This window comes from Labeo rohita, chromosome 3, assembly GCF_022985175.1.
Source record: "Labeo rohita strain BAU-BD-2019 chromosome 3, IGBB_LRoh.1.0, whole genome shotgun sequence".
NCBI classification, from domain to species: Eukaryota; Metazoa; Chordata; class Actinopteri; order Cypriniformes; family Cyprinidae; genus Labeo; species Labeo rohita.
Genome location: NC_066871.1, coordinates 32,984,702 through 33,011,054, shown reverse-complemented (window position 1 = coordinate 33,011,054; position 26,353 = coordinate 32,984,702). Strand labels below are relative to the sequence as shown.

General features: G+C 37.7%; 1 protein-coding gene across 3 annotated transcripts in view; it reads left to right on the top strand.

Moving 5' to 3' along the window:
• Positions 1-26,353, top strand: part of lmtk2 (lemur tyrosine kinase 2) — a 41,862-nt gene that overhangs the window by 11,010 nt on the left and 4,499 nt on the right. The window contains exons 2-12 of one of the 3 annotated variants that reach the window (XM_051101469.1): positions 3,334-3,461; positions 3,544-3,694; positions 5,486-5,562; positions 6,077-6,195; positions 7,674-7,761; positions 18,124-18,254; positions 20,923-21,007; positions 21,093-21,214; positions 21,584-21,733; positions 21,819-24,651; positions 24,743-24,875. In XM_051101469.1, coding sequence (XP_050957426.1) covers positions 3,334-3,461; positions 3,544-3,694; positions 5,486-5,562; positions 6,077-6,195; positions 7,674-7,761; positions 18,124-18,254; positions 20,923-21,007; positions 21,093-21,214; positions 21,584-21,733; positions 21,819-24,651; positions 24,743-24,875 — 4,017 coding nt within the window. Of the gene's footprint in view, positions 1-3,330; positions 3,462-3,543; positions 3,695-5,485; positions 5,563-6,076; positions 6,196-7,673; positions 7,762-13,127; positions 13,297-18,123; positions 18,255-20,922; positions 21,008-21,092; positions 21,215-21,583; positions 21,734-21,818; positions 24,652-24,742; positions 24,876-26,353 lie in introns of those variants that run through there. The other 2 variants (XM_051101463.1, XM_051101470.1) reach the window with 2 other exon arrangements.

The following is a 26,353-nucleotide window of genomic DNA, read 5'->3' as shown; positions in this document are numbered from 1 at the left end:
GTTTCTGCAGTAACAGACAGACTTTGATTTTTTTTTTAAAAAACAGAGCCTTTGTTTGTTTTGTAAAGCACTGTTTAATAAAAAAATAACATAAAGCTGTTTTACGTTTTTTCCCCTTCTATACCGAACATTACCTGTGACTTTAAATCCGAGTTAAAATGTTTAAGTCATCTTTTCCAAACTCTAATGCTTTGTTGAAGTTTAAATCAGGGGAAAATCTCGCACTAATACTCACAAGTAAAGCAGGGATCAATCGGTACAAATCTTAAATGTGAGATTATGGCATAACGAAGGTTACTATTGACCACTACCCAGTCAAAGACCTGTGTACTGCAAACCACCTTTTATGAGTAAGTGTTCAAAATAGCTCCGTCTTTGCCACTCATGTTTCATAGCTCCATAGCTCCGTGTGTGGCCTGTAGGATTACCGATGCCACATTTATTACTATTATGGGAGATCATGCCAGCCGCTGATGAAAGATGTGCCTTAGCATATTATCCATACATACACATCCTTGTCAGCTAATTGTGCAAGACAAACTACCGGGCTAGCAACACGCCAAACACGCACAGACACATGTGACGCTGGCGGCCCAACGCGCCTGATCTGAGATCTGTGTTACTGACCTCTCCTGCCACCAATTATGCTGCCTGCTGTTCTGAACCCCCAGAGGGTTGTTTTGTTTTGATGAGAGGAATGGAGTGCAGTGTTAATAGTGCTGTAGTGACAGAACAGGTGCTGAAGCACATCCAGCCTTTCAACACTTGATATCCGAACTTCTGTTAGACCCGTCCAGAGGACAATGTCCTGCAAATGGTTCACGTGTAGGCTGCTGAGAGATCAGACTCGTCCTTTAATCCCTTAAAGAGAGCCAAGAGTGTTTTAGAGTGAGTTTTATTCACAACAACGTGGTACATCACAACAGTGTATATCTGTTCATGTCTTTCTTTTTTAGTTGAAAAGAAATTAAGGATTTTTCTCCATATAGTTGACGTCAATGGAAGCCAATGGATTGAAGGTCCAAATTGCAGTTTTAACGCAGATCAAAGGGGAATAAGGAGAAATAAGGGTCTTATCTAGTGAAACGATTGGTTATTTTCTTTAAAAAAAATAAAAATGCATGTACTTTTTAATAGGGATGCTCATTTTAACCAACAGAAAGAATTTTGACCGATTAATACAATCAGTACAATCAATACAAACGGTCATTTAAATTTTTTTTTTATCAATTGTTTAAAATAAAAAAAATTGCATTTTTGAGAGAGAGAAAAAAGATAAATTGTGTCTATATCGTTAAGTCACATTTTATTATTACATTCAGAAATACACCTGATGCCAACACGAAATATTTACAAACAATATAAACTTAGCCATATAGTGGACTTCTATGGTGCCCCAAAATGCTGTTTAAATGTGGCTTCAAACTATCCCAGCTGAGGAAGAAGGGTCTTATCTACCAAAACAATCGGTTATTTTCATAAAAATAATACAATTTCTATACCTTTTAATGTCAAACGCTCGTCTTGTCTTACTTTCCCTGTATTCTGGCTCAAGACAGTTAGGGTATGTCGAAAAACTGTTTTCTCCCTCAACTTCAAAATCATCCTATGTCGCTGTTTTACCTTTTTTGTTAAGGGTGTTTGATGATTTTTGCATGTTCACTTTACAAAGACTGGGTCGGAACTTCTCCAGCGATGCAGGATGATTTTGAAATGATTTTTGAAGTTGAGTTTTTCGACAAACCCTAACTGTCTTGAGCCAGAATACACAGAGTTCAGGGAGAGCAAGACAAGATGAGCATTTGAGATTTAAAAATATTTAAATTGTATTTTTTTAATGAAAATAACCGATTGTTTCACTAGATAAGACCCTTCTTTCTCGGCTGGGATCATTTACAACCGCATCTGGGATCGTTCGAAGCCGCATTTAAACTGTATTTTGGAATTTCAAACTCGGGGCACCATATCAGTCCGTTATATGGAGAAAAATCCTGAAATGTTTTTCTCAAAAAACACAATTACTTGACAAATGAAGAAAGAAAGACATCAACATCTTGGATGACAAGGTGTTGAGTACATTATCTGTAAATTGTTGTTCTGGAAGTTCTCTTTTAATAATCGCAATAACAATTTCAAGGGAATAATCGACAATTGTGATTTTTATCTTAATCGTAAAGTGAAACTGAACATTGGGCACATACGACACAAATCCAAATGTTTCCGTATTCAAGATGTATTTGAATGCCAAAATATTATTTATTATGTTAACCTGGTTTTGTGCTTCACTCGCATTCCAATATCCACATGAAACAAATTGATTGGAGTAATATCATGGCAGTATGTTGATAATGATTAAGCAGTGTGTTTTTTCCCATATGCTTTGGTTGACTGTATGTTATGATGATAATGGAAAGGCTGCATTGTCAAGTTAGCAATGCTGTGTGCAAAAACTGCAAAAACGGTGTGTGCGTGTGCAGCACTGGCGCAATCACTTGATTTTTTTTTTTTTCTTCATCTAACAGTGGAAACAACTCCTCTTAGTCATACAGATAATCAAAACTGTAATCATTTGCTTCTGTATACATTCACAATAAAAACAAATTTGTGCTTTTGTAAAATAAAGAAAAATAGGATGCCGCTTTCAGCCGTTTTCCTTTCGTGCAGCACAAAAATGAACCAAAACTCTGCATACTAGCGTGATATAGGTGGAAGTACCGACCTAATGTTTACAAAGCGAATTTGCAAAGAAAGTCAAACGGCCTTTACAAAACAGGTAAAACAGCGATGTAGGACATTGTTGAAGTTAGAGGAGAAAATTAGATACCCTACCTTCTTGAACCACGCGTGACTTTTCCAACATGATTAAGTAATGCGTTAAGTTCATAGACGTGCATTGCAAAGCAAGTGCAAGATGAGCATCTGTGGTTATAAAAGTATAGAAACTTATAGAAACTGTAGAAATATCCCCGATACTTTGTCTATATTGTGGAGCCTTAATTGCTGCTGTAAACAACCTGCACATATACTATGTCTCTGTCAGATGTGTGTGGTGTAGTGCGAAGTGTCATAACTAAATGACTCCCATTATAATCAGTTCTTGGTGTTAAGCAGGCTTTTAATCTCTCTTGATGGTAACCTGCTGTGTTGTCACTCTAGAAACCTAAGCACATCAGTGTCCTGGAGCAAAGGAATGATTAAATGACCGTGTGGTCGCTCTCATTTCAAATAATCCTGCTTACTACACAAGGGATTCCCACTAAAAGCTTATCGCTCCATTAGCATCTATCCGCTGCGTAACACACTGAGCTTTAATCAGGTGTTTGTGTTCAGCAGAGGCTGCTGGATATGTGGATTACTCTCTGACCATCCCGCTGCTGTTGTCTCTGGCTGTGTTGGTGGCCCTTGTGGTACTGCTGCTCAACTGTGCTTCCTGCTGCAAAGAGCAAGAGATCAACTTTAAGGTGAGTGAAATGCTCTTTGAGGTCTAGAGTATTTTTGGATTGTTGCTAGTATTCATTTCAAATGTTATTTGTAATGTGGCAGGAGTTTGAAGACCACTTTGAGGATGAGGTTGATTTCACGCCCCCAGCGGAGGACACCCCCTCTATGCAGTCGCCTGCAGAGGTTTATACACTTGCTGTTCCACCTGTACCCCTCCCTGGACCCCCTCACCTCCAACTTCCACGCATAACAGGTGAGAAACACGTGTCTTGCCCCTTCAGTTCATCTTCAAATGCACCCACTGGCATTAACTACAAAGATAGTACATTGAATTTTGGGGCTGATAAGATATGACCACAAAACCAGTCATAAGGGTCAATTTTTCAAAAGATACAACTATTTGAAAATCTTAATCTGAGGATGCCAAAAAATCCAAATATTGAGAAAATCGGAAAAAGTTGTTCAAATGAAGTTTTCGGCAATGCTTAAAATCACAAATTAAGTGATGATATATTTACAGTAGGAAATTTACAAAATATCTTCATGGCAGATTATCTTTACTTAATATCTTAATGATTTATGGCATAAAAGAAAAATCGATAAATTTACCCCGTACAATGTATTTTTAACTATTGCTACAAATAAACCCATGCTACTTAAGACTGGTTTTGTGGTCGCATATTTTAATGATCTTGATTCCTGAAAGTCTTTCACACTCACCAAAGCTGAATTTATTTGATCAAAAATAAAGTAAAAAATGTAATATTGTGAGATATTGTCACAGTTTAAAAATAATTGCTTAATACACTACTGGTCAAAAGTTTTTGAACAGTATGATTTTTGTTTTTTTTCAAAGAAGTCTCTTCTGCTCACCAAGCCTGCATTTATTTGATCTAAAGTACAGCAAATTATTTTTACTATTTAAAGTAACCGCTTTCTATTTGTATATATTTTAAAATGTAATTTATTTCTGTGATCAAAGCTGAATTTTCAGCATCATTACTTCACTCTTCAGTGTCACATGATCCTTCAGAAATGATTCTAATATGCTGATTTGCTGTTTAAGAAACATTATTATCAGTATTTAAAACAGTTGATTCTTTGATCATTAGAAAGACCCAAAGACTTATCTGCCATAAAAAGCTTATAGAATTATAGAAATGAATTATTAGCAAGCATGCGTTAAATTGATTAGAAGTGATAATAAAGACATTTGTAACGTTATAAAAGATTTTATTTCAGATTAATGCTGTTCTTCTGAACTTTCTATTCATCAAATAAACCTGAAAAAATTCTACTCAGCTGTTTTCAACATAGTACTAAATGTTTTTTGAGCAGCAAATCAGAATATTAGAATGATTTCTGAAGGATCATGTGACTGGAGTAATGATGCTAAAAAATCAGCTTTGAAATCACAGGAATAAATTACATTTTAAAATATGTTCAAATAAAAAACAGTTCTTTTAAATAGTAAAAATATTTTAAAGTTTTACAGTTTTTGCTATACTTTGGATCAAATAAATGCAGGCTTGGTGAGCAGAAGAGACTTAAAAACCAATATGGCAGTGTATAGTGGTAAAAAAAGATTTACATTTTAAATAAATGCTGTTCTTTTTAACTTTTTACTCATCAAATCCTTAAAGTATCACAGGTTATATTATATTGTAATATTACCTCTAGTGAGAATAGTAAATAGACTATAGTAAGAGCAAACATCAGTGTGACTGTAATGTTGTAGCATGATTTTCAGGCAGATCATGAGACAAATAAACACAGCACTTCAATAAACCAGCCTGAATTGACTTGAGTAAAACACTCAGCGCTGAAGTCTTTACATGTACTGCATAAAGTAGATTAACTGCTTTCAAAATACATCTGAAAGAAACTGTATTATGATGAATAAACCTTACATAACCACACAGGAGTAGTAGATTCTGTTAGCTTTGTTCTTTGAGAGATTAATTTCAAGCATTGTATTCAGACTAGCTGAAGAATTACAGTGATTTTTTTTTCTTTTTTTTTTTCTGTTTGTCCGGTCTTTTAGACGTCTCATCAGGTCCTCACGTGGCACGACACTCTCTCAGTTACATTCAGGAGATCGGGAACGGCTGGTTTGGAAAGGTAAACCTGTCTTCCTGTGTTTACATTGTACACTGAAAGTGTGAAGGTGTATTGCTAGACTTGTGTCTTGTGACACACATTGTGTGAAAGCAAAGTACTGACTTCTGAAGTATTTGTCAAGGACAAATGTACAATGTCTCCTGAGAATTCATCTTGAATAATCACATCTCGTGATCTTGTTGGTACATGCTCTCATCTCTATGCCGGGGGTCCTCGGGGGCCAGAGTTTGACGTGTACAAGGGAGCATTATACGGCACTCATGCTGTCCTCCCGCAGCCTGAGTGTGGATGTGTTTACCGAGATTAAGACTTAAGGGAAAACCTTGTTTCCTGATGCTTTTTCCTGCCTAGCCGAGCCATGGGAACATCCTCGTCTGAGCCACCTGTTGCGCTGTGCTGCGATACGCCTAACAGGCCTTGTTTGCCGGAAGGACTCTTTTCCTTTCTGAATCACTTGGCGGTGTTGGATTGGTCCATTATCAAAGTGATTTCTCTGTTTGTCTGATTCTGACAGGTTCTGCTCAGTGAGATCTACGTGGACCCTGGAGTCGCCCGAGCGGTTGTCAAAGAGCTGAAGGCCAATGCCAGCTCCAAAGAGCAGAATGAGTTCCTGCAGCAGGGAGACCCATACAGGTGAGACGGCCTTTATCCTAATTTTAGCAGTGATTTATTTTAATCATTGAGTAGTTTCAATCCACTTTTTACTGTAAACACATCAACTCTCAAACTATATATTATGATGATGAGAAGCTCAAACCAGCAAATAATCTAGGGCGGGACTTGAGTTTGTCCAGTGGGATTTGGTTGGCTTGCGACTGGGTAAATCATGATAGGCTTTCAGTTTATTAGTGGTGTTTATTAAGGCGAGCATCACTATTATTATTGCTCATACACTACCAGTCAAAAGTTTTAGATTTTTAATGTTTTTTAAAGAAGTGCTTACCAAGCCTGCATTTATTTGATCCAAAGTACAGCAAAAACAGTATTTAAATAACTATTTAAAATAACTGTTTTCTAATTGTGTACATTTTAAAATGTAATTTATTCATGTGATGCACAGCTGAATTTTCAGCATCATTACTCCAGTCTTCAGTGTCACATGATCCTTCAGAAATCATTCTAATATGCTGATTTGCAGTTCAAGAAACATTTATTATTATTATCAATATTTAAAACAGGTGATTACATTTTTTTAGGATTCTTTGATGAATAGAAAGATCCAAAGATCAGCATTTATCTGAAATAAAAAGCTTTTCTAACATTATAAACAATTCCAGTCAAAAGCTTTAAGTCAGTATATATATATTTTTTTTTTTATAATTTACATTTTTTGTTATTTATTTATAATGTTAAAAAAGATTTGTGTTTCAAATAAATGCTGTTCTTCTGAACTTTCTGTTCATCAAAGAAACCTGAAAAAGTTCTACTCAGCTGTTTTAATAATAATAAATGTTTTTTGAGCAGCAAACAGAATGTTAGAATGATGTGACTAGAGTAATGATACTAAAATTCAGCTTTGAAATCACAGGAATAAATTACATTTTAAATTATATTCAAATAGACAACAATTATTTTAAATAGTACACATATTTCAAAATTTTACTGTTTTTCTTGTACTTTGGATCAAATGAATGCAGGCTTGGTAAGCAGAAGAGACTTCTTTAAAAAAAAAAAAAACCATTAACAATCTTGTTGTAGTGTACTTTTAATTCAAACCTCTAACTGTAATTATTAAATTTCACTATGTAATCTGTGCTGTGCCGAGTTGTATTACAGACATGAACAGTGTCTAAGATCATGATACTTGTTGAGGAGAGTTGTGTTATTATATTACTAAGTGATCAGACTTACACTGAGAGAGGCATTATATCTAGACTGAGAATATCTGGAGCTGGGCTCTTCTGACTTGAGCTGGTTCACAACCCATCTAACATTTTTTTTAGATATTGTGAAAAAGAAACTTGTTTAATACTTGGTTATATAATTTTCTGCTGGAGAAAATTTCAGCTTACATTTTTATTGTTGTCTTTAAAGCTGCTATAATATTATTGTGGTGAGCAGACTATGTTATTTATGGTTCAATAAATGTTTTTAATTAATTGTGTTTACAGGGTTCTTCAGCATCCCAATATACTGCAGTGTCTTGGTCAGTGTGTGGAAGCCATCCCTTTCCTGCTTGTTTTTGAGTACTGTGAACTGGTAAGTTAATTTGGGTGATCTGATTTATATAAAACGTATCTATTTGTAAAATGTAATTTATTCCTGTGATGCAAAGCTGAATTTTCAGCATCATTACTCTGGTCTTCAGTGTCACATGATCCTTCAGAAATCATTCTAATATGCTGATTTACTGCTCAAGAAACATTTCTTACAATTATCAATGTTAAGCTGCGGAATGAATCGACCCCAATAACATGATATTTAACGGATTTACCAGGGGAACCTGACAAAAGAAATGTGTATTTTATCCCACAGAAGGCAATTTTTAAAGGGGGACCCTCCTCGAAACAGGCTAGTAGCAATTGGGTGGATTTTGTTGTGAATGCCTGGCAACCCTGGTGCTGCATAACATTTTTTGGAAACCATAATACATTTTTTCAGGAATCTTTGATGAATAGTTCAAAAGAACAGTTTATTTCAATTGAATGAATCCTTGCTGAATAAGTGTGTTATTTATTTTTTTAATGTTACTGACCTCTAATTTTTGGACAGTAGTATATTCACTAATTTAATTTAATTTAATTAAAGGATTAATTCACTCCAGAATTAAAATTTCCCGATGATTTACTCACCCCCATTTCATCCAAGATGTTCATGTCTTTCTTTCTTCAGTCAAAAAGAAATTAAGGTTTTTGAGGAAAACATTCCAGAAAATTTCTCCATATAGTGGGATGAATGGGATGAAGGTCCAAACTGCAGTTTCAGTGCAGATTCAAAGAGCTCTACACAATCTCAGCTGAAGAATAATTCACTTATCTAGTGAAAACAATCAGTCACTTTCTAAAAAAAAATACAAATTTCTATACTTTTTAACCACAAATGCTCGTCTTGCACTAGCTCTATGATACGTGTCTACGGCTTCCCACATTACGTGGTTAGTACTTGGTTTCAAAATGGTAGGGTAGGGCAAAAAACTCCAACATCATTGTTTTACCTTTTTTGTAAAGGACATTTGACTGTGAAGGTGCACTTTATTAACACTGGATTGGTACTTCCTATGTCACACATGACCTTTCGAATGTCATTAAATAATGCGTGAAGGTGAGCTAGCGCAAGACGAGAATTTATAGTGAAAAGGTATATTTAAATTTTTATTTTTTTTCATCGTTTCACTAGATAAGACCCTTATGTAGAGCCTTTTAAAGCTGCTTTGAAACTGCAATTTGGACGTTTAACCCATTGGCCACCACTGTATAAAAAAAAGGAATGTTTTCCGCAAACCTTAATTCTTTTCGACTGAAAAAAGAAAGACATGAAGATCTTGTATGACAACGGGGTGAGTAAATTAACAGGAAATTTTAATTCTGGAGTGAACCAATCTTTTAAGAGAGGAAGCCAGTGCAAACAAATTAACAGATTTTACAAGAGGCCTTAGTCTGGACACCATATTTAATCTGATAGCTATGTACGAGTGCAAAAATATGGTTACACTTTATTTTGATAGTCCACTTTAGACATTCAACTAACTATAAGTAACTTTGCAACTACATGTCAACTAATTCTCATTTATTTGCAACTACATGTTTACTAACTCTCAGAGCAGACTGTTAGGTTAGGTTTAGGTTTAGTAGAATAAGTTGACATACTTGCAAAGTTTAGAAGAGTGTTAGAAGATATTAAGCAGACACTCTAATGACTGATATGCAGTTGCAAAGTTACTTACTGTTAGTAGAATGTCTAAAGTGGACTATCAAAATAAAGTTTTACCAAAAAGATATTCCAAAAAAGTAGGGATGCACGATATTATCGGACTGATATCGGAATCGGCCGATAATGACTTCAAATGTAAATATCGGCATCGGCCCGATATGAAAAATTATGCTGATATGTTTTGCCGATAAGATGAATATGTTAACTCACATGTGCTAAGGGTGTGCTAGGGATTAGATCACGTCAGCAGTGTGGCTCATTCTTGAAGCAAAGTTTTGACTGAATGAGGAGTAGATTCACTGTTTTGTATCGCTGCATTTAAACTGAGAATACACATACAGAATGATGCATAGCAATAGCACGTGCAGTGGCAGCAGCGGCTATAGGAGAAAGCGCGCCGTTGTTCCATTTGGGATCATTTACTGTTGCCTGTTTCATATCCAGTCACTAGATCGCTAAATGCACATTTTAAATGGTTTTATGGTGCTCTTTGTTGTATTTTGAAACCCAATGGCTGTGTTTGCACATGACATGATCTGCATTTAAAATAAAAAGTAATTACGGCGCGCGGTCAGTGAATTCTCTTTCTTCGGCGGCGCAACGGCAAAACACACTGTTGCTCATATGAAACATTTTTCGTGAATATGACACAAGTGAGGTACAAAGCATTCTTTATAAGTTAAATAATTGGTTAGCAGGCAAATGTTAGTAGCGACCATACTTTTGGATTCATGCAGTTCGAGCCAATACATTTAAAGCCATAAGCGGCTGTGTGTCCTGTTTTCCCGGTTGGTCACGAATTGCCACAAACTTAATAATATTTATAGTTTCTTTTCACAAATCATCACCGTCTCACCCTTTAATTTCGCAGGTTTGTTTTCTTGTCATTTACTTTTAATCCATGTTGTCGGATCATTTATGCGGGTAAACTGCGTGTGGGAAATAAAAGATTTCGTGGCAATAAATTAAGAATTCGTTAATACGACTTTTTAATTCGTTCCCTTATTTTACAAATTAATAAATTAATAAAACGTAGGAACGAATTAACAAGTTGTAGGAAATAATTATGTTCGTGTCCCGCAGCCCTGTCAGAGCGCAGTGCACCGTATAAAATAATTAGAAATTATAATTAAACATGACTTAGTGACTACATTTCTATTACTTTCTTTCCATGTTGAATGCCTTTGTATTGCAGGGCTCTAGAATGATCAAAACTGTCACTTTTTTTTTTTTTTTTTTTAAATGTGCAAGTTAAAATTTGACGTGGTCGCACTGCTCCATACAGCGCGGGTTACAGAGTTACAAAGCCGTGGCATATTCAGGATTTCACTGATCACGCGAAGAGTAGTTTTCGTTGTGAGCGCTTCGGGTGTAGAGCCTGGTTTGTATTTGTAGTGTCAGCACGAGCCAGGTGGTGACGGCAAAAAGGACGCGACTATTCTGGAAACGATGGCGGACGAAGGATTTGGTTTTCGAGTAGGGTAAAAGACCGCTTGTTAAACCAGAGAAGGTAAACATGTTGGTATTCTTGTGCAAAAAAAGTGTACTGTTTTGCCAGTTGGTCACGAATTGCCACATAACTTAATATTTTTATTTTCCCAAATCCTCACCGTCTCACCCTTTAATTTCTTAGGTTTATTTTCTTGTCATTCACTTTTAATCCATGTTTTCGTATCTCTTACTGTGATAAATTGCGGGTGGGAAATAAAATATTTCGTGGGAATAAATTAACAATTCATTAATACTACATATTAATTCGTTCCCTCATTTTACAAATTAATAAATTAATAAATCATAGGAACGAATTAAGAAATTGTAGCAATGAATTATGTCCTGTTCATGTCCCGCAAAGCACCCTCACAGTCACCCAGTTTAGTTCTACTTTTCTGTTTTCGTTTTGAAATGTTGTATTCAGATTGCGAATTCGAAAGTGAAAGCATCCGAAGTTCGGCTTATAACATAGCAAAAGTGAACTTAATTTACAAAATTCAGATCATAAATAATGCTAGTCTACTGATGAAAAAGAAGGGATTGAATGTAAACCACTCATTACTATTTATTTAATCCTAACGAATAAGTTATTGTTAAAAACTAACTTTCCAAATAAAATGATATATATCGGTATCGGTATCGGCCAAAATGAGATGAAAAAATATCGGCATATCGGATATCGGCAAAAATCCAATATCGTGCATCTCTACCAAAAAGTGTACTTTCTAATTCTAATTTCTGTGCAGTCTTTGCCATCCATTGCATCTTTTCTGACTCCGTTGTACCAGTTAAATAAGACAGATAAGTTGGAACGCAGTAGGTTGTTTGTTTATGGCATCAATAAAATCTTTAGGGCTTTTTATGTTCTTACTGTGTTTGATATTCATTTTAATCAGTGATATATTAGATACTTGAAAACATCTGTTTTTTTAGTTCTTCCGCATCTGTCTTGCGTTTCAGATCATCTTTTCTTGCACTCTTGTAAGCACCTGAATTGGCCGTTGTGGAATCTTGTTTCACAGCCACATACAGCATCTCAAATTCTTACCGGACAAGTCTGATGAAAGCACAGATACTCCAGCGTACCTCACTTCTTTATTTGTTCCCAGCACTTTAATTAGGCCAGCATCCGTCATAAGTTACACAGCCAGTGACTGTCAGTGGGCTGCTTCTTGCCCTTTGATTTATTTTCTGTTTTTCTTGATCTATTTCGGGTGCGCTGCTTGTGCCTGAGAAGGATATGAGCCACATAACTGCATGCAGTAGGTAGCTCTCCGATTCCCTCATATCCCAATAAAGCAACAGGATTCTTTTACTGACACCGTCACTCTCACATCTTGCTGCGTTGGTGCATTTTATCACCATGCTGCAGAAGTTACTAAGAGCTAGAATATGATTGTGAAAATGATTTTATGGATACTGTTCTAGCTTTTATTACTAGTTTGAATTAGCGTTTATTTAAATTTTTTAAAAAAGTTTTAGTCATTTTTGTGCCTTAGAAGCTAGTTGAATAATAATTTGTATTTTTTATTTATTTATTTTTTTTTGTCAGTTAACATTTGTTATTTTAAGTAACAATGGTTTCAGTTTTAGTTAACTATAATATATCTACATTTAAATATCAGTTACTGTGTTGAAGTGCTGCAGTAAAGACGCCCTGTGTTCTTGCAAGTCTCGAATGTGCGAGTGCAAAGCGAAACAAACAACAAACAGATGTCATCATCTAACGAGTTCCTTGCCAATGGTTTTACGCACGTTGACCACAACGATGGCGTCTTGTTACTTTTCCCGTCTGCTAATCTGCAGAAGCATAATAATAACACTTTCTGAGACATGCCAGTTCACTGCTCACTGTTTGCACAAGCGAACTAAATCATCTGAGACAATATTCTTTAATTCCTTTCAGTTTCTGCTGAGCTTGACTCCGCTCACGCGCTGTAATTAGTTAGCTGTGTGTTAATCCCACTGCGGTGGTGGTTAGGAACATTCTGCACACCTGACCAGTTGTTAGGAACAATGCCTGTGGTCTGGGATCCTCTGGGCCTGAGCAGGTGGATGGCTTCGAGCCATACCGCCTGTCTCCAGAGAAGACAGAATGAGCTCACTGCAGCCCACTGTTGCATAATGCAGTCTGGGCCGTTTCCTTAGCTGGTGTTACAGCTCGGGTTTCGACCCAAGCCGTTCCTTTCCCGAGTCGGAGTGTGGCTTCACACCAACCAAGAGGCTAAGACATAGACCTTTTTTGTCGTACGGTCCTACAAAATCTCACCTGAGACGAATAACGGAGAAGCCTGTGCTGCACAGTTCTGGCCTCGATTCCATCCCAGACCAGTTTGTGTGGGATGAATACTCGAATTGAGAGGTTTGGTTGAGGTAGTCAGCAGCTGTGTTCAGAATAGCATACTACTTATTTTTTTGGCATGTAGTATGTTTACTGTGGACATGTAGTATGCTTACTGTGTAAAATGTTGTTCAACCACATTTTTCTCTTTAAAGCCTCAAATATCTGTCTCTTTCTTGACTCATCATTTTATCAGACTGGCAAAACAATATTTCCAAGATAACTGCAACCCAGGCGATTAAGTAAACGACTTAATGAGGTCATGTGACAACAATGTTGGGTTTTAAAATGTTATTTGGTTGCATAATGTTTATATGTTCAAAAGTTTGGTGTCAGTACAAGTTTTTAATGCTTCTGAGTATGTTCTGCTAGCCAAAGGATGCATTTACTTGATCAAAAATACAGCATAAACAGTAATATTGTAAAATATTACAATTTGAACCATTTTCTTTTTTAATATATATATATTTTTTGGTTACACTTTATTTTAAGGTGTCATTATTACAATGTGTTTATACACTTAAGCACTGAGTAATGTTAATTAACTGCATGTACTTACTATATGTGACCCAGGACCACAAAACCAGTCATAAGGGTCATTTTTTTTTGAAAATGAGATGGGATAGGATAGAACAATATTTGTCCGAAATACAACTATTTGAAAATCTGGAATCTGAGGGTGCAAAAAAATCTTAAATATTGAGAAAATCGCTTTTAAAGTTGTCCAAATTAAGGTCTTAGCAATGCATATTACTAATCAAAAATGATGTTTTGACATATTTACGGTAGGAGTTTTGTGGTCCAGGGTCACATATGGTTACAGTTTGGATTAGGGTTTGGCTTAGGGTTACATGCATGTAGTTATGCATAACTAATCATTACTGTAATAGTAAGTACATGTAACGTGTAACAAGGACACCTTAAAATAAAGTGTTACCTTTTTATCTATTTTAACCATTCTAATATGCTGATTTTCTGCTCAAGAAACATTTTTATTCTTATTACATTCTTATTATTATTATAAATTTAATTGAGGATTCTTTATTGAATAGAAAGCTCAAAAGAGCAGCATTTATTTAAAATAAAATCTTTTGTAACAGATGTCTTTACTGTTGTCTTTACTGATCAATTGCAATGCATCCTTATCGAATAAAAGTATTGATTTCTTTTAAAAACTCGGTCACACTTTATTTTAAGGTCCAGTTCTCGCTATTAACAGTCCATTAACTGCGACTTTTGCCTCAATAAACTCTTAATTTGCGGCTTATTAATAATAAGGCAGTTGTTAAGTTCAGGTATTGGGTAGGATTAGGGATGTAGAATATTGTCATGCAAAATTGGTGCTTTTTTTAAGTATTAATAAACAGTCAATATGTTAATATTAGTCATGATAATAAGTAAGTAGTTAATAGTGAGAATTGTTCCCTATACTAAAGACCAAAAACTCTTACTAACCCTAAACTTTTGAACAGTACACTCTTAAAAATAAAGGTGCTTCACAATGCCATCGAAGAACCTTTTTTGTCTAAATGGTTCCATAAAAACCTTTAACATCTGAAGAATCTTTCTGTTTCACGAAATGTTCTGTGTTGCGAAAGAAGTTTCAAGGCAAGAAAGAGATGGTTGTTTAAAGAACCTTTGACTGAATGGTTCTTTGTGGAACAAAAAAGTGGTTCTTCTTTGGCATTGCACTTTCATTTTTAAGAGTGTAGTGTATTTCTTTTAGATATAACGCAGCATGCAGGTGTATATTCTCGAGTATGCATTAAGAAGCACGCCAGTATTCCATTCTGAACATATCACACCATCTCTTCTAATGAGAGTCAGCTGCAGCTCTACTCGTATCCAGTTTGTACGGTGCAGAGCGGGAAGTTCTTTTTTTTAACACTGTATGTCCCGTCCCTGTCCTTTTCATCTTTTACCTTATATTAAACTGTTTGCTCAACGCGTCACTCTTCCGAGGTGTAGAGAAGCACATGTGGATGGCTGATTTTTCTTTGTGTATCGCTGGTAACCATTGGTAACCCTGACACAGTGCATTTTAGAGAGAAATATAGCTGCAGGGTGCAATTGGAGCTGCTTTGCAGAATGCCAGTTGCTCTGTGATTGAGTGACAGTCTCTCCTGTAAAGGCTTTCTGTAGGGAGCTGCACCAAGTGTATGCGTGTTTATGTGTAGACCAAGCCCCTGGTAAGATTTACTGAGATCTAAAAGTAATCGTACACTTCACAATGCTGTGCACTTAACATGACTTAAGAACTCGAAAATGTGTGCATTTCATGCAAAGGTGTCAAGAATATCCTTAAGCCATATTTCATAGAAAATCAAAATAAATGACAATGTTTGCTTTTTTTACAATCATGCCTAAACATTTTTTTTTTTAATTTTTTTTGTGACAAAGATGACAATTACAAAGAAAAGTTAAAAGTATAACAACAATAATAATGTTGTCATATATTATATGCAGAATGCTTAATCAGACTAAAAATAAGCATCAGTTTCACTTTGCAATAGTGATGCAACGATATTATCGTGGTTACATGACAATATGAAACGATAGGTTTTCTAAAGAAAAAAATAAAATATATTTAAACTTTATATATTTTAAGTTGGTGTTTTGGGCCATTATGCATTGACACAGTATCTGTCAAACAAACTAAAACCGAAAGCGCAATATGGCTTAATCTCTTCATTAAGTCTGTTTTCGTTGTGCATTTCGTTCAGGCAATCAGCTTGTGATCTGGTGTTTTCCATGCCTCAAAATGACTCTTATAGTTTATAGTTAATGCAGTGAACTCGTTTATTGCATGTACTGTGAGTTTAGCACAAGTTTGGGTAGCAGCCACCAGTGCTTTTTTTGTGGCAGAAGATTACAGCAGTTCACTAGACTGGTAGTGAGACGCGTTTTTGTAAACCTGGAGTTTTCCATTTTTTTCCATCAAAATAAAAGCTCTACTGCCGTTTCCGTTAAAATAAAAGCTTAAAAGTGCAGTATGAATTGCTGACAGCTAGCGGTATAAATGGGTAATGCTACTGCAGTCCAAATTCAAAATATCTCTTTTAAGTGTAGAAATGAGGAAAGAAGAATTGTAATTCATTTTCATTGTATTTTGCAGTGCTATTGTTTTACAATAAATGGCTATTACTGTTGTTGTTGTTATATGTGAATTAGTTTGGCTTCCTAAAACACCAGTGTGAATGTAATTTAGACTGTGACAGTATATAACAATTGAAAAGAGGGTTGAGTCCCATTTAAAGTCAATTCTTTTTTCTGACTTTCGTAGTTTTTGAACATGGGTTGGAGCTCTTCATTTTAAACTTTCAAAGTGCATTAGATAGATTAATTAAATGTAAAATGTGCAAAATGTAATTTTTTTTTTCCCAGTTCTTCATTTGTCTTTTTTTTTTTTTTTTTTTTTTAATAAATATTGTGGACATCGTATTACATTATTATTGTATCAAGAATTTTAATCTCGTTGGCAAAATGTAATTTTTCCATTTTTCCCCATTAGATTTTCACAAACTGTGCCTCCTTTTGGGTAAAAAAAAAAAAGTAACTCACATATGTGACCCTGGACCACAAAACCAGTCATAAGTAGCACGGGTGTATTTGTAGCAATAGCCAAAAATACACTGTATGGGTTAAAATTATTAATTTTTCATTTATGCCAAATATCATTAGGATATTAAGTAAAGATCATGTTCTGTGAAGATATTTTGTACATTTCCTACCGTAAATATATCAGAATGTAATTTTTGATTAGTTTTACGCATTAATAAGAACTTAATTTGGACAACTTTAAAGGCAATTTTCTCAATATTGATTTTTTTTTTTTTTTTTTTTTTTTGCAACCTCAAATTCCAGAATTTAAATAGTTGCACTCGGCCAAAAATTGTCCTGTCCTAATCATATACCAGTGGAAAGCTTATTTTTTCAGCTTTCAGTTGATGTAGATATCTCACTTTCAAAAATTGACCCTTACGACTGGTTTTGTGGTCCAGGGTCACATGTGCTTTTATTCATATCATAATGAAGTGGTTATAACCAAAGTGGATTTGTTTTTAAAAATGGATACTTGAAAGCTTTATATTCTATGCAAACCAAGCTTGCTTGCTTTACAGGTTGGTTGATTTCACAGAGAGTTAATCATGTATTACATGGCTGCCAGCTGTAACGCTGTTTCTCCCGCAGCATTCCAAAGGGAGTACTTTGCCCTGTGTCGCTAGGAGTCTGAGATAACAGGATCCTCTCGAGACCAGCGTCTGCGTCCTTTGAGACTTGCGTAATAATACTCGGTCATTGAGCGAGTAGACTTAAAATTGTGGAAACAGTTGAATGAATGATCTAATTAATGTACTTTTTACCAATAAATCAAATGTGTTTTTTCTGTCAAATCAAGTAAGTGGCTTTTTAAAAACACTACTAACAGCACTCCAGTTAATTTTTTTCTGCCAGTTTTTATTTAAGAGCTAATGAAATGCACTTTTCTCCCAGAGCTAAACTGGCCTGCAGTCTTTGGCCCAGAAACTCAACACAGCTGAACAGCCCTGATTTGCCCCGCACTGTCTTACTGCTGCTTTTTTATTTTTAAATTACCGTGACACAGCATATAGTAGTCTCTGTTAAACCACCTTTCCCTTATTTGGTCGAGTTGCCCGTGCAGGGGTACAGCATTTGTACAGAGAGAGAATACTGCCCCTCTGTGGTTGCCAATGCAAGTTATCTTTCACACATGTGCAGGCTGAACAACTTATGCAGGATTGATGTTCTGCAAACTGTTTGGTTCTGTTGTCGTTAAATGTGATTTGGTCATGAATGTCTTGTAACTCTTGCCCTTGTGTTTGTGTTTTGGTGTGCAGGGGGACCTGAAGAGTTACGTTTCTCAGCACGAATGGCTGTACAGGAATGGAGAACTGCTGCAGTTGCAGAAAATGGCCTGCGAGATTGCTGCTGGGGTCACCCACATGCACAAACACAACTTCCTGCACAGGTTAACCATGCAAATGTCAATTTACATCTCAGAGATGCACATACATTAATTTCCATTTCATTTCTCATTGGTTTGGCAGTATGCAAACATCACAAGAGCATGTTCAAAGCAACTCGTGGCATCGATCCGAACTTGTCCGTTGCAGCTGCACGTGTGTGTTTTTGTCCACCCTTTCCTCCTTTGCACCAACTGGCCTCTTTTTTTTCCAAAAAAGGCCACGGCGCTGTGAAAGGCAATGTTGCACTTTCATTCTTCCCCTTCCAGGCTTCTAGAGGAAGGCAGAGTTATCTAGGGTGTCTTGCCATGCTGAGCGCGTCTGTACCCTCCCGCATGCTCAGAATATGCTGAAAGGTGTCCGATTGCACAGCTCCCCTGGATTATGGGGTGTTGGCTGTCCACCGCCACTGGGATATGATGATTCTGCGGTTTGAGCGTAAGAGGATCCCCCCGAATGGGGCGCAGAGAGTGGGCGGGGTTATCTGGCCTGCAACTCCAAAGGAGGCTTGGAGATTCCATGCTGTTGTTGTGGCCATCGTGAAAATACTTGCGCTCCTTGATTTTTGCTTTCAGATTTGATTTACTGCAAAACGCTGATTGGTGCTTCCACTGTGGGCATCTAGATGAGCTCGTTTGTTTGAATGGAATTGCATGAACCAAAAAGAACAGCAGACTGCATGTGCAAATGCAACTTTTCTAGATTGCTCTTGTGCGTAAAGGCCTGCTAAAGCCTCATTGGTCAATTTGTGGTGGGTCGAGCGTCAGAGGAGAATCAATGGAACGCTTTTGTGTTTTGTTGAGATTTTCTTATTTTTATGATAGTAACTAGGCATCAAAATGCTAAAGTTCAGACTTATGGTAGAGTGACCCCAAATCTCACCCTCTGCTCAGACAAGTGCACAGACACCCACTCAACACTAGGTGGCGCTATAAAAAGGACGTTTTACCAATAACTCCAGAACTGTATTAGCTGGAACAATTTTATTTCCTTGCTTCTCTGAGGTATTGACATTGTGAGCACGCTCACACAGCAAATCAAATCCCATCAACAAGTGATGAGATAGCAGAAATATGTGACCCTGGACCACAAAACCAGTCATAAGGGTCAATTTTTTTTAAAACTGAGCTTTCCATTGATGTATGGTTTGTTAGAAAATCGCCTTTAAAGTTGTCCAAATGAAGTTCGTAGCAATTCATATTCAATCTTCATAGAACATGATCTTTACATAATATCCTGATGATTTTTGGCATAAAATCGTTAATTTCGACCCATGCAATGTATTTTTGGTTATTGCTACAAATATACCCGTGCTACTTATGACTGGTTTTGTGGTCCAGGGTCATATATTCTCATGACCTTTACATAATGACTGTTTTTTTGCCATAGTTGTAAATTTTTCCCTCCTTTTCCAAGGTGCTTGGACCTAAATAATTTGTGCTTGCAGCTACATATATAATACTGTAGTTTTTTTTGAATGGTTTTAGTTTTAATTAAGTATAATAACGCTGTGAATTTTCCATGTATGGCCAAAAGCACTGCTCTGCTTCTTAGTGACCCGCCAACTGTACTGTATTTGCCCCTTTTGCCAAGGCCAAAGTGTAACGTCTAAAATATCTGTCCATTTATCTTGCCGTGGTTTCAGTGAGCCTGACAGTAGCCCTGCGCTGTATGAGCACACCGCTAGTGTCAGCGGTTTCTCGAGAGAGGGTGTAAAAGAGACACTGCTCAGAAAAGATGGCCAGCGCTGAAATCAGAGCTGGCATGTCCAAGAGCTCAGTCTGAATGAGACACCATATGTCCTCCCGTCCCACTTACTGCCTCAGTGGGCATATTGTTCCCCTCTGGGAACAATATTCTGGTGCTGTGCGAGTGAGAAAAGCTTTAGCATCACTGCTTTTGTTGAGCTCAACAAGTAGCCTGTAGCTCAGGTTTGTTCTTGTCCTGCCGGGAAGAAAAAAATTAAGCAGCATGCACACTTCTGCTGGCCTGTTCATAGTAACCGAACTGCAAAACACACTCACTCAATCTGGCATGGTGTAAGGAAACAAACAAACAAATAGACTCACTTGCGATTATGTGTCCACACTGTCAGCACGCACTTATATTAATTGGACACTTTGGATAGAGACGATGGTATCTTTTCAGGTTTAAGTTTAGCTTAAAGCCAATTTAAAAAAATTGATGGCTTGAAAATCACTTTTTAGTTAGGAGTCATGAATTAGGCTAGTTGTAAATAAGATTAGAAAAAAAAAGTAGAAAAAATCTGGATCTCAGGATTTGTTGTGTCTTGTGGCATTGGGTCACTAACTGTACATACTCGTGTATTTTTGTTTTAAGTAGGAATGATTCTCTAATCAGTTTATATTCCATGTTTACTAAACTTTTCTAAACTCAAAGCATATGGGTAAAATTCACATGCATTATCTAATCACGCTGGGAAGGTCACGTGTGACATAGGTGGAAGTACCGACCCAGTTTTTACAAATCCATCCATAAATTGACCTTATAAGTTATTAAAATTAAATGCTTCATTTAAAACATCACAACGATAATTTTTAATTTTTTTTTACTATTGGTAATGTAGGCAGTATAGTCGATACATCACACTACAAGAGAACCATTTTACATGTGAATGTTTTTTTAAAAACATGCTCCTATCTTCCTTCACAGTGATTTGGCTTTGAGGAACTGCTATCTCACAACAGACCTGACTGTCAAAGTAGGAGATTATGGCATTGGCCCTTCGAGTTTTAAGGTAAAGCCTGAAAAGGCATAATTATTTAATTTGTGTAACTTTTTTATTGCAATAAAATATATGTATTGTTTCTTTGTCCTTGCAGGAGGATTACATCACCACAGAGGACGACCAATGTGTGGCACTGCGCTGGCTTGCCCCTGAGCTGATTGGTGAGCTGCATGGGGGTGTAATAACATCAGAACAGACTAAACCCAGCAATGTTTGGTACGTAACTCAAAATGATAGTTACCCTACGTTTAGTTGTGTAACAGAATGCGATTGTCTTTTTTTTTTAAGTATTTTGTGCTGTCTCACAGCAGTCAGCAGATCAGAGCCCTCTGAAAGCGAGCTCCAGTAAATTTAATGGTCTTTGACTCTTATAGCATCTGTGGATAACTCAAACTGGCCAAATGATGGCTTGGATGTCAGCCAGCTATTTAATAAACTTATTACAGAAATATCCCTTTTTATGTTTTGTCAATTATAAATCTTGAATATTGGATGTTATTTTTTGGACTTAATGTGGTATAGGTTTAGAGCTAATATGACTTCATGTCCCATGTTCATAACAGAACAAGCTTTTTATGTTTTCAGGGCATTGGGTGTGACATTGTGGGAGCTGTTTGAAGGTGCAAAGCAGCCGTATCCTCATCTGTCAGATAGAGAAGTGCTCCACCATGTGCTCAAGGATCAACAAGTCAGACTTCTCAAGCCACAGTTGGACTTACCATACTCAGAAAGATGGTTAGTTCTTCACAGCTGCTTCTGTTTTTATAAACGAGATCAGTTTCGCTGTTGAAACTTATTAACGTCATGCTTGGGTCCACAGGTTTGAGGTTCTACAGTTTTGTTGGCTGCCTGCAGACAAGAGGGCCACCACTGAAGAGGTCCACCGCCTGCTCACGTACCTTCGTATGCAAGGTCAAAAAGATGTGGAGGATGACTTCGAGCAGCGCTGGAGCTCTCTCAAACCCAATCCCACCACTCGTCAAGCCACCGTCAGTCATTCCTCCTTTCCCATCCTGGAGCAGTTTGATGACGGACGAGAACCAGACGAGGTGCTCACAGTCACCGAAACGAGTCGTGGGCTAAGTTTTGAATACGTGTGGGAGGCAGCCAAGCATGACCACTATGACAGCCACAATCGCTCTGCCATGGACACTACTTTGAATTACCACAGTATGTTCTTTCCAGTGCCACGGCAAGATATTCAGGCTCATTTCCCTGACACTGCAGCACAAGCTGAAAGTGGCAGAGTCCCAGAAACCTTGCCAGTGTTTGATGCACACAAAGCATCCTCTGGAAATGACTACTTTATTAAGTTGGAGGAGTTAGATGAGAGTGAAATTGGCATGGGGGAAAGTCAGGGTGCTGAAGGTACCAATGCTTCAGAGCAGCATCAGTATGTAGTCATGCAGGATGTCCGATTGGATGAATCCAGTACAGATGCTGATTTTTTCCATCAGAGCATTGACTCAAAAGACTCGTTCCTTCAGGACAGCCACATATGGTCCTCAAGTGAACACGAGAGCCCGTATCATACTAACATTTTCAGTGAGGGTGATGCAAAACTGGAAGATTCTCATTCATTCACTGGAGGTTTCATGGAGCTCCCGGACATGAGTGTACAGAAGACGGAGTCTGATGGCGAAGCCATTGGGAAAGAGGCTAGTGATAGTTTTCAGAAGTCTTTTTTAGGGGTCGGACCAGAAGCTATTCATCTGGAGATCTCTAATCAGGAGAGCTCAGATGTAATGAAGCTTCTTAACACTGAGAATCTGACTGAAAACTTTTTGTTTCTTAAAGATAACAGCCTAATGAAGGACAAATCACAATCGGAATCAAAAAATATCCAGGAGACCATGAGCTCCATCCTTGAGACTGATGTCTCAGATAGTGTAAACCTCACAGGTGAGTCTTTAAAAACAGCCGAGAATTCTGCACAGCTCAAGAATGAATTCTTGGACTTAGTCAGCCCGATTTTAGATGATTTTCTGTCGCCTTTGAAAGGAAATGAAACAATGGTGCCTTTTGATATATTAGTAACAGGAGAAACCTGTAGCAACCACCTGCCAGACGCAAATGGCTCCTTGCGTTCCCCAAAATCTGGGAACTACTCCTCTTCTGATTCTACCTCTGAAAGTGTTGAGGTCATTGTTGACAGTCCATCTGATAGTCATCAGTCCCTTGAAAGTGCCACTACAGATACACAACACACGTGCATAGATGCCAAACCCCCCAGCCTTGAAGAATGCTTCGGAGCCTCAAAGGACAATGGGCAGTATCAAGAAATCAGCGATGGAGCTGAGCTTAGCTTTACTACTTCACCTGTTGGTGATTGTACAGAAGGTGGCCTCACTGAAGGTCTAACAAGTAGCGACTCAATGAGTGATATAATGGAGCTGGACAAGAAGACGGCCAATGATATTCCACCCTCAGAAGCCATCGATCAAGATCAAGAAACTTTATTGGACAACCATGTAACTCAGGACATGTCCTCACTGTTGGTTTCAGACTCCGGTCTTGACCAAATAAGCCAGGACAGCCTCCTTGATGATAGCACCTCTTCCACTCTTCCAACCATTGAGAATTCGGCTGAAACACCAGATTCGTTAGATTCCTTGGATGTGGTGCATGGGCAGTCTTTGGAAACGCCTGTTAATAAGCTTCAACCCCCATACAAAGCAGCCGACAGTGGGTATGAAACGGAAAACCTTGAGTCACCGGAGTGGAACTCTCAAACAGGCTTAAGGGATTCCTCTGAAGAGAACGAGATGGGAAATACCGTGGGGCCTGCGGCACTGGTTCCACCGGAAATTGTCATTTCTGAGGTGGACTCTGTACCTGATGTTCAGGTGAATGGTGGTGGAGCTGATCACCAACAAGACCATGGCGAAGTTCCCTTTGGTGGAAACTACCGAGACTCAGCTTACTTCTCAGACAATGAGGAACTTGATAAGAAGAGTGATGACATCAGTGGAAGCGGCTCTGGAGATGCTTCATTTTGGCTCCAGAGTAATCGAGAAGCTGATGGAAGCCAAGGAACTGAAGCTGTGGGGGAGCAATCGGTGTCCGAGACTTCCCCTGAATCAACTGAGGGTGATGTCCAGGCTCCAAGGACTGTTCTTCCTGAGTTGGTTCTCACCACTGAGGAAGATTGGAGCCAGGAAAAACCATTGACTGTTGACGACTCAGACCAAACTGCAGCCCCAGAACATGCAGCAACATCCACTACCTCAGTGCAGCCCTCAACGGATGTCATGGTTCATGCAAAACTAACCAGAACGTACGCTGGGGAAATAACAAAGAAGAAGGAGCCAGATATGGAGGGGAGATACTTGGGCAAGCTCGATGGATCCTCACTGGAGTATGGCACCGAGGATGGGATGGATGCTGATGAAGAAGATGAGAACAGCGATGAGTCTGATGAGGATATGCGTGCTTACCGATTGCACAGCTCTAGCTCTGAGTGCAGTGAGGATGATGTTGTGCACCCGGTACCTGTTATCATCTCGGACGACAGCAGTTCCCTCAACCTCAAAAGCTTGCTGAAACCCAAATCTCTTCAGACTGCTAAAGCAACATCAGAGGAGGGCAGCAATGGAGATAATAGACGCGGAGTGTCATTCTTTGATGATGTGACCGTCTACCTTTTTGACCAGGTCTGATGTTTTCCTAATCTGTTTAAATATAGCTTGTTTGTTTTTTTAAGATGCATTTTTAAGCTTGATTCTTTGTTTTTTAACTAAATAGGAAACTCCAACAAAGGAACTTGGTGAGCATACTCATGACCCCAGTAGTCAACTGTCTGATTTCAGCAGTCCAGTGGCCTCCTCCAGCTACCTTAATAGGTTCACCAACTCTGAGAGCTCCACCGATGAAGAAGGTAATGATCATACATGTATTTTTCTTGAAGGGAACCCCCGGGGATTAAGACTTTTATATGGTTTAATATAACATAAATTATGTCTCTTACTGAAATGTGTAGTAGAAATCTCATGAAAGACTTGTGTTATTTAAAAAATCCACATCATTTTACACAATTTTGGACTATGGGTGGCGCCATTATTTCGATGATGAGAACTACTGGCGCTCCCTGTTGCTATTTTTACCATTACACAACCTGGAAAATGAAATACTGATACGATGCTACATTGTGTGGTTTTTGGTTGCAATTTTCAGTCAAAGAGCAACAAGAGAAGCAATTAAGTCTTCACTGCTTTCCTAGTGATAAGAGGAGAAAAGAGTGGGAAGATACCTGTGGATGAATAAAACTTCCTAAAAACCCAAGTTTTTGTTCTCTCCACTTTAGCCCTGATATCTTTGAGGCTTTTCGTAGACCACAGCTACTGAAAGAGCTTACAAATGGCAGAGACAAGAAAGGCTAGATGCCATGCTGGCAGGATGCAAACATGCTAACGCTTGTCATGACGCTGCAGCCACTAAAGTAGCCTACGCTAATATCTGTCGCCACCTGCTCTTTCGGTAGTTGTGGTCATCGTATCATTATTTTATTTTCCGAGTTGTATTGTGGTGAAAATATCAACGGTAGTGTCAGTAACTTACAGAGTGCGTCCATTTCACCCCCCCACAGTCCAAAATATGTATATGTATAAAACAATGTGGATTCTTTAAATAATGCAAGTCTTTCATGGGTTTTCTGCTAAATATTTCAGTAAGAGACATAATTTACGTTACCTTGAACCATACAAGTCTTAATACCCAGGGCTTCCTTTGAAAATCTGTTGTTGTGTTTACATGGTTTTTTAAACCATTTTTTAACATTTTGTATTGCCTCCAAAACACCATTGTTGTATAAATGAAAGGTCAAACGCATAAGTAGTTTTCTGTTTTTAGTTGAAAACGGTACACTTTTTGGATGTGTGACAAGCTCATTTCAGGTCTTGGAGTCTACTAAGAAGCTGATGGGTGCTCATGTGTGATTGATTAAGAAGGCGTTCAAATTATGCTGTGTTTTGGATACTCCATGATCAGGGATGGAAACCACTGGTTTGTTTTTGTTTAACTGTAAAACCCTTTAAACCAGTGGCCCTTATCCAAAAATCATTTCTGCCCGGACAGAATGGTGGAATCCAGTCGTAAAAATGGAATTTACTGTATGGTGCGGAATGTCACGGAATTTGCCAAATTTTAGATTAATAAATCAAAAGTAGGTCAGTACACTTAAATCAAAATGTAATATAGACTAGTGTCTGTGAATATTAAGCCACAAAAAGACCATTTAAATATGAATCCTGCATGTTCTGCATATCTTTGTGTTAATGAAAGGCGCAGACGCACCGTTTCGTTTACTACACATACTGAAGCACGCATGACGCTCGGTATTTTTAGCCTTTGCCTTTT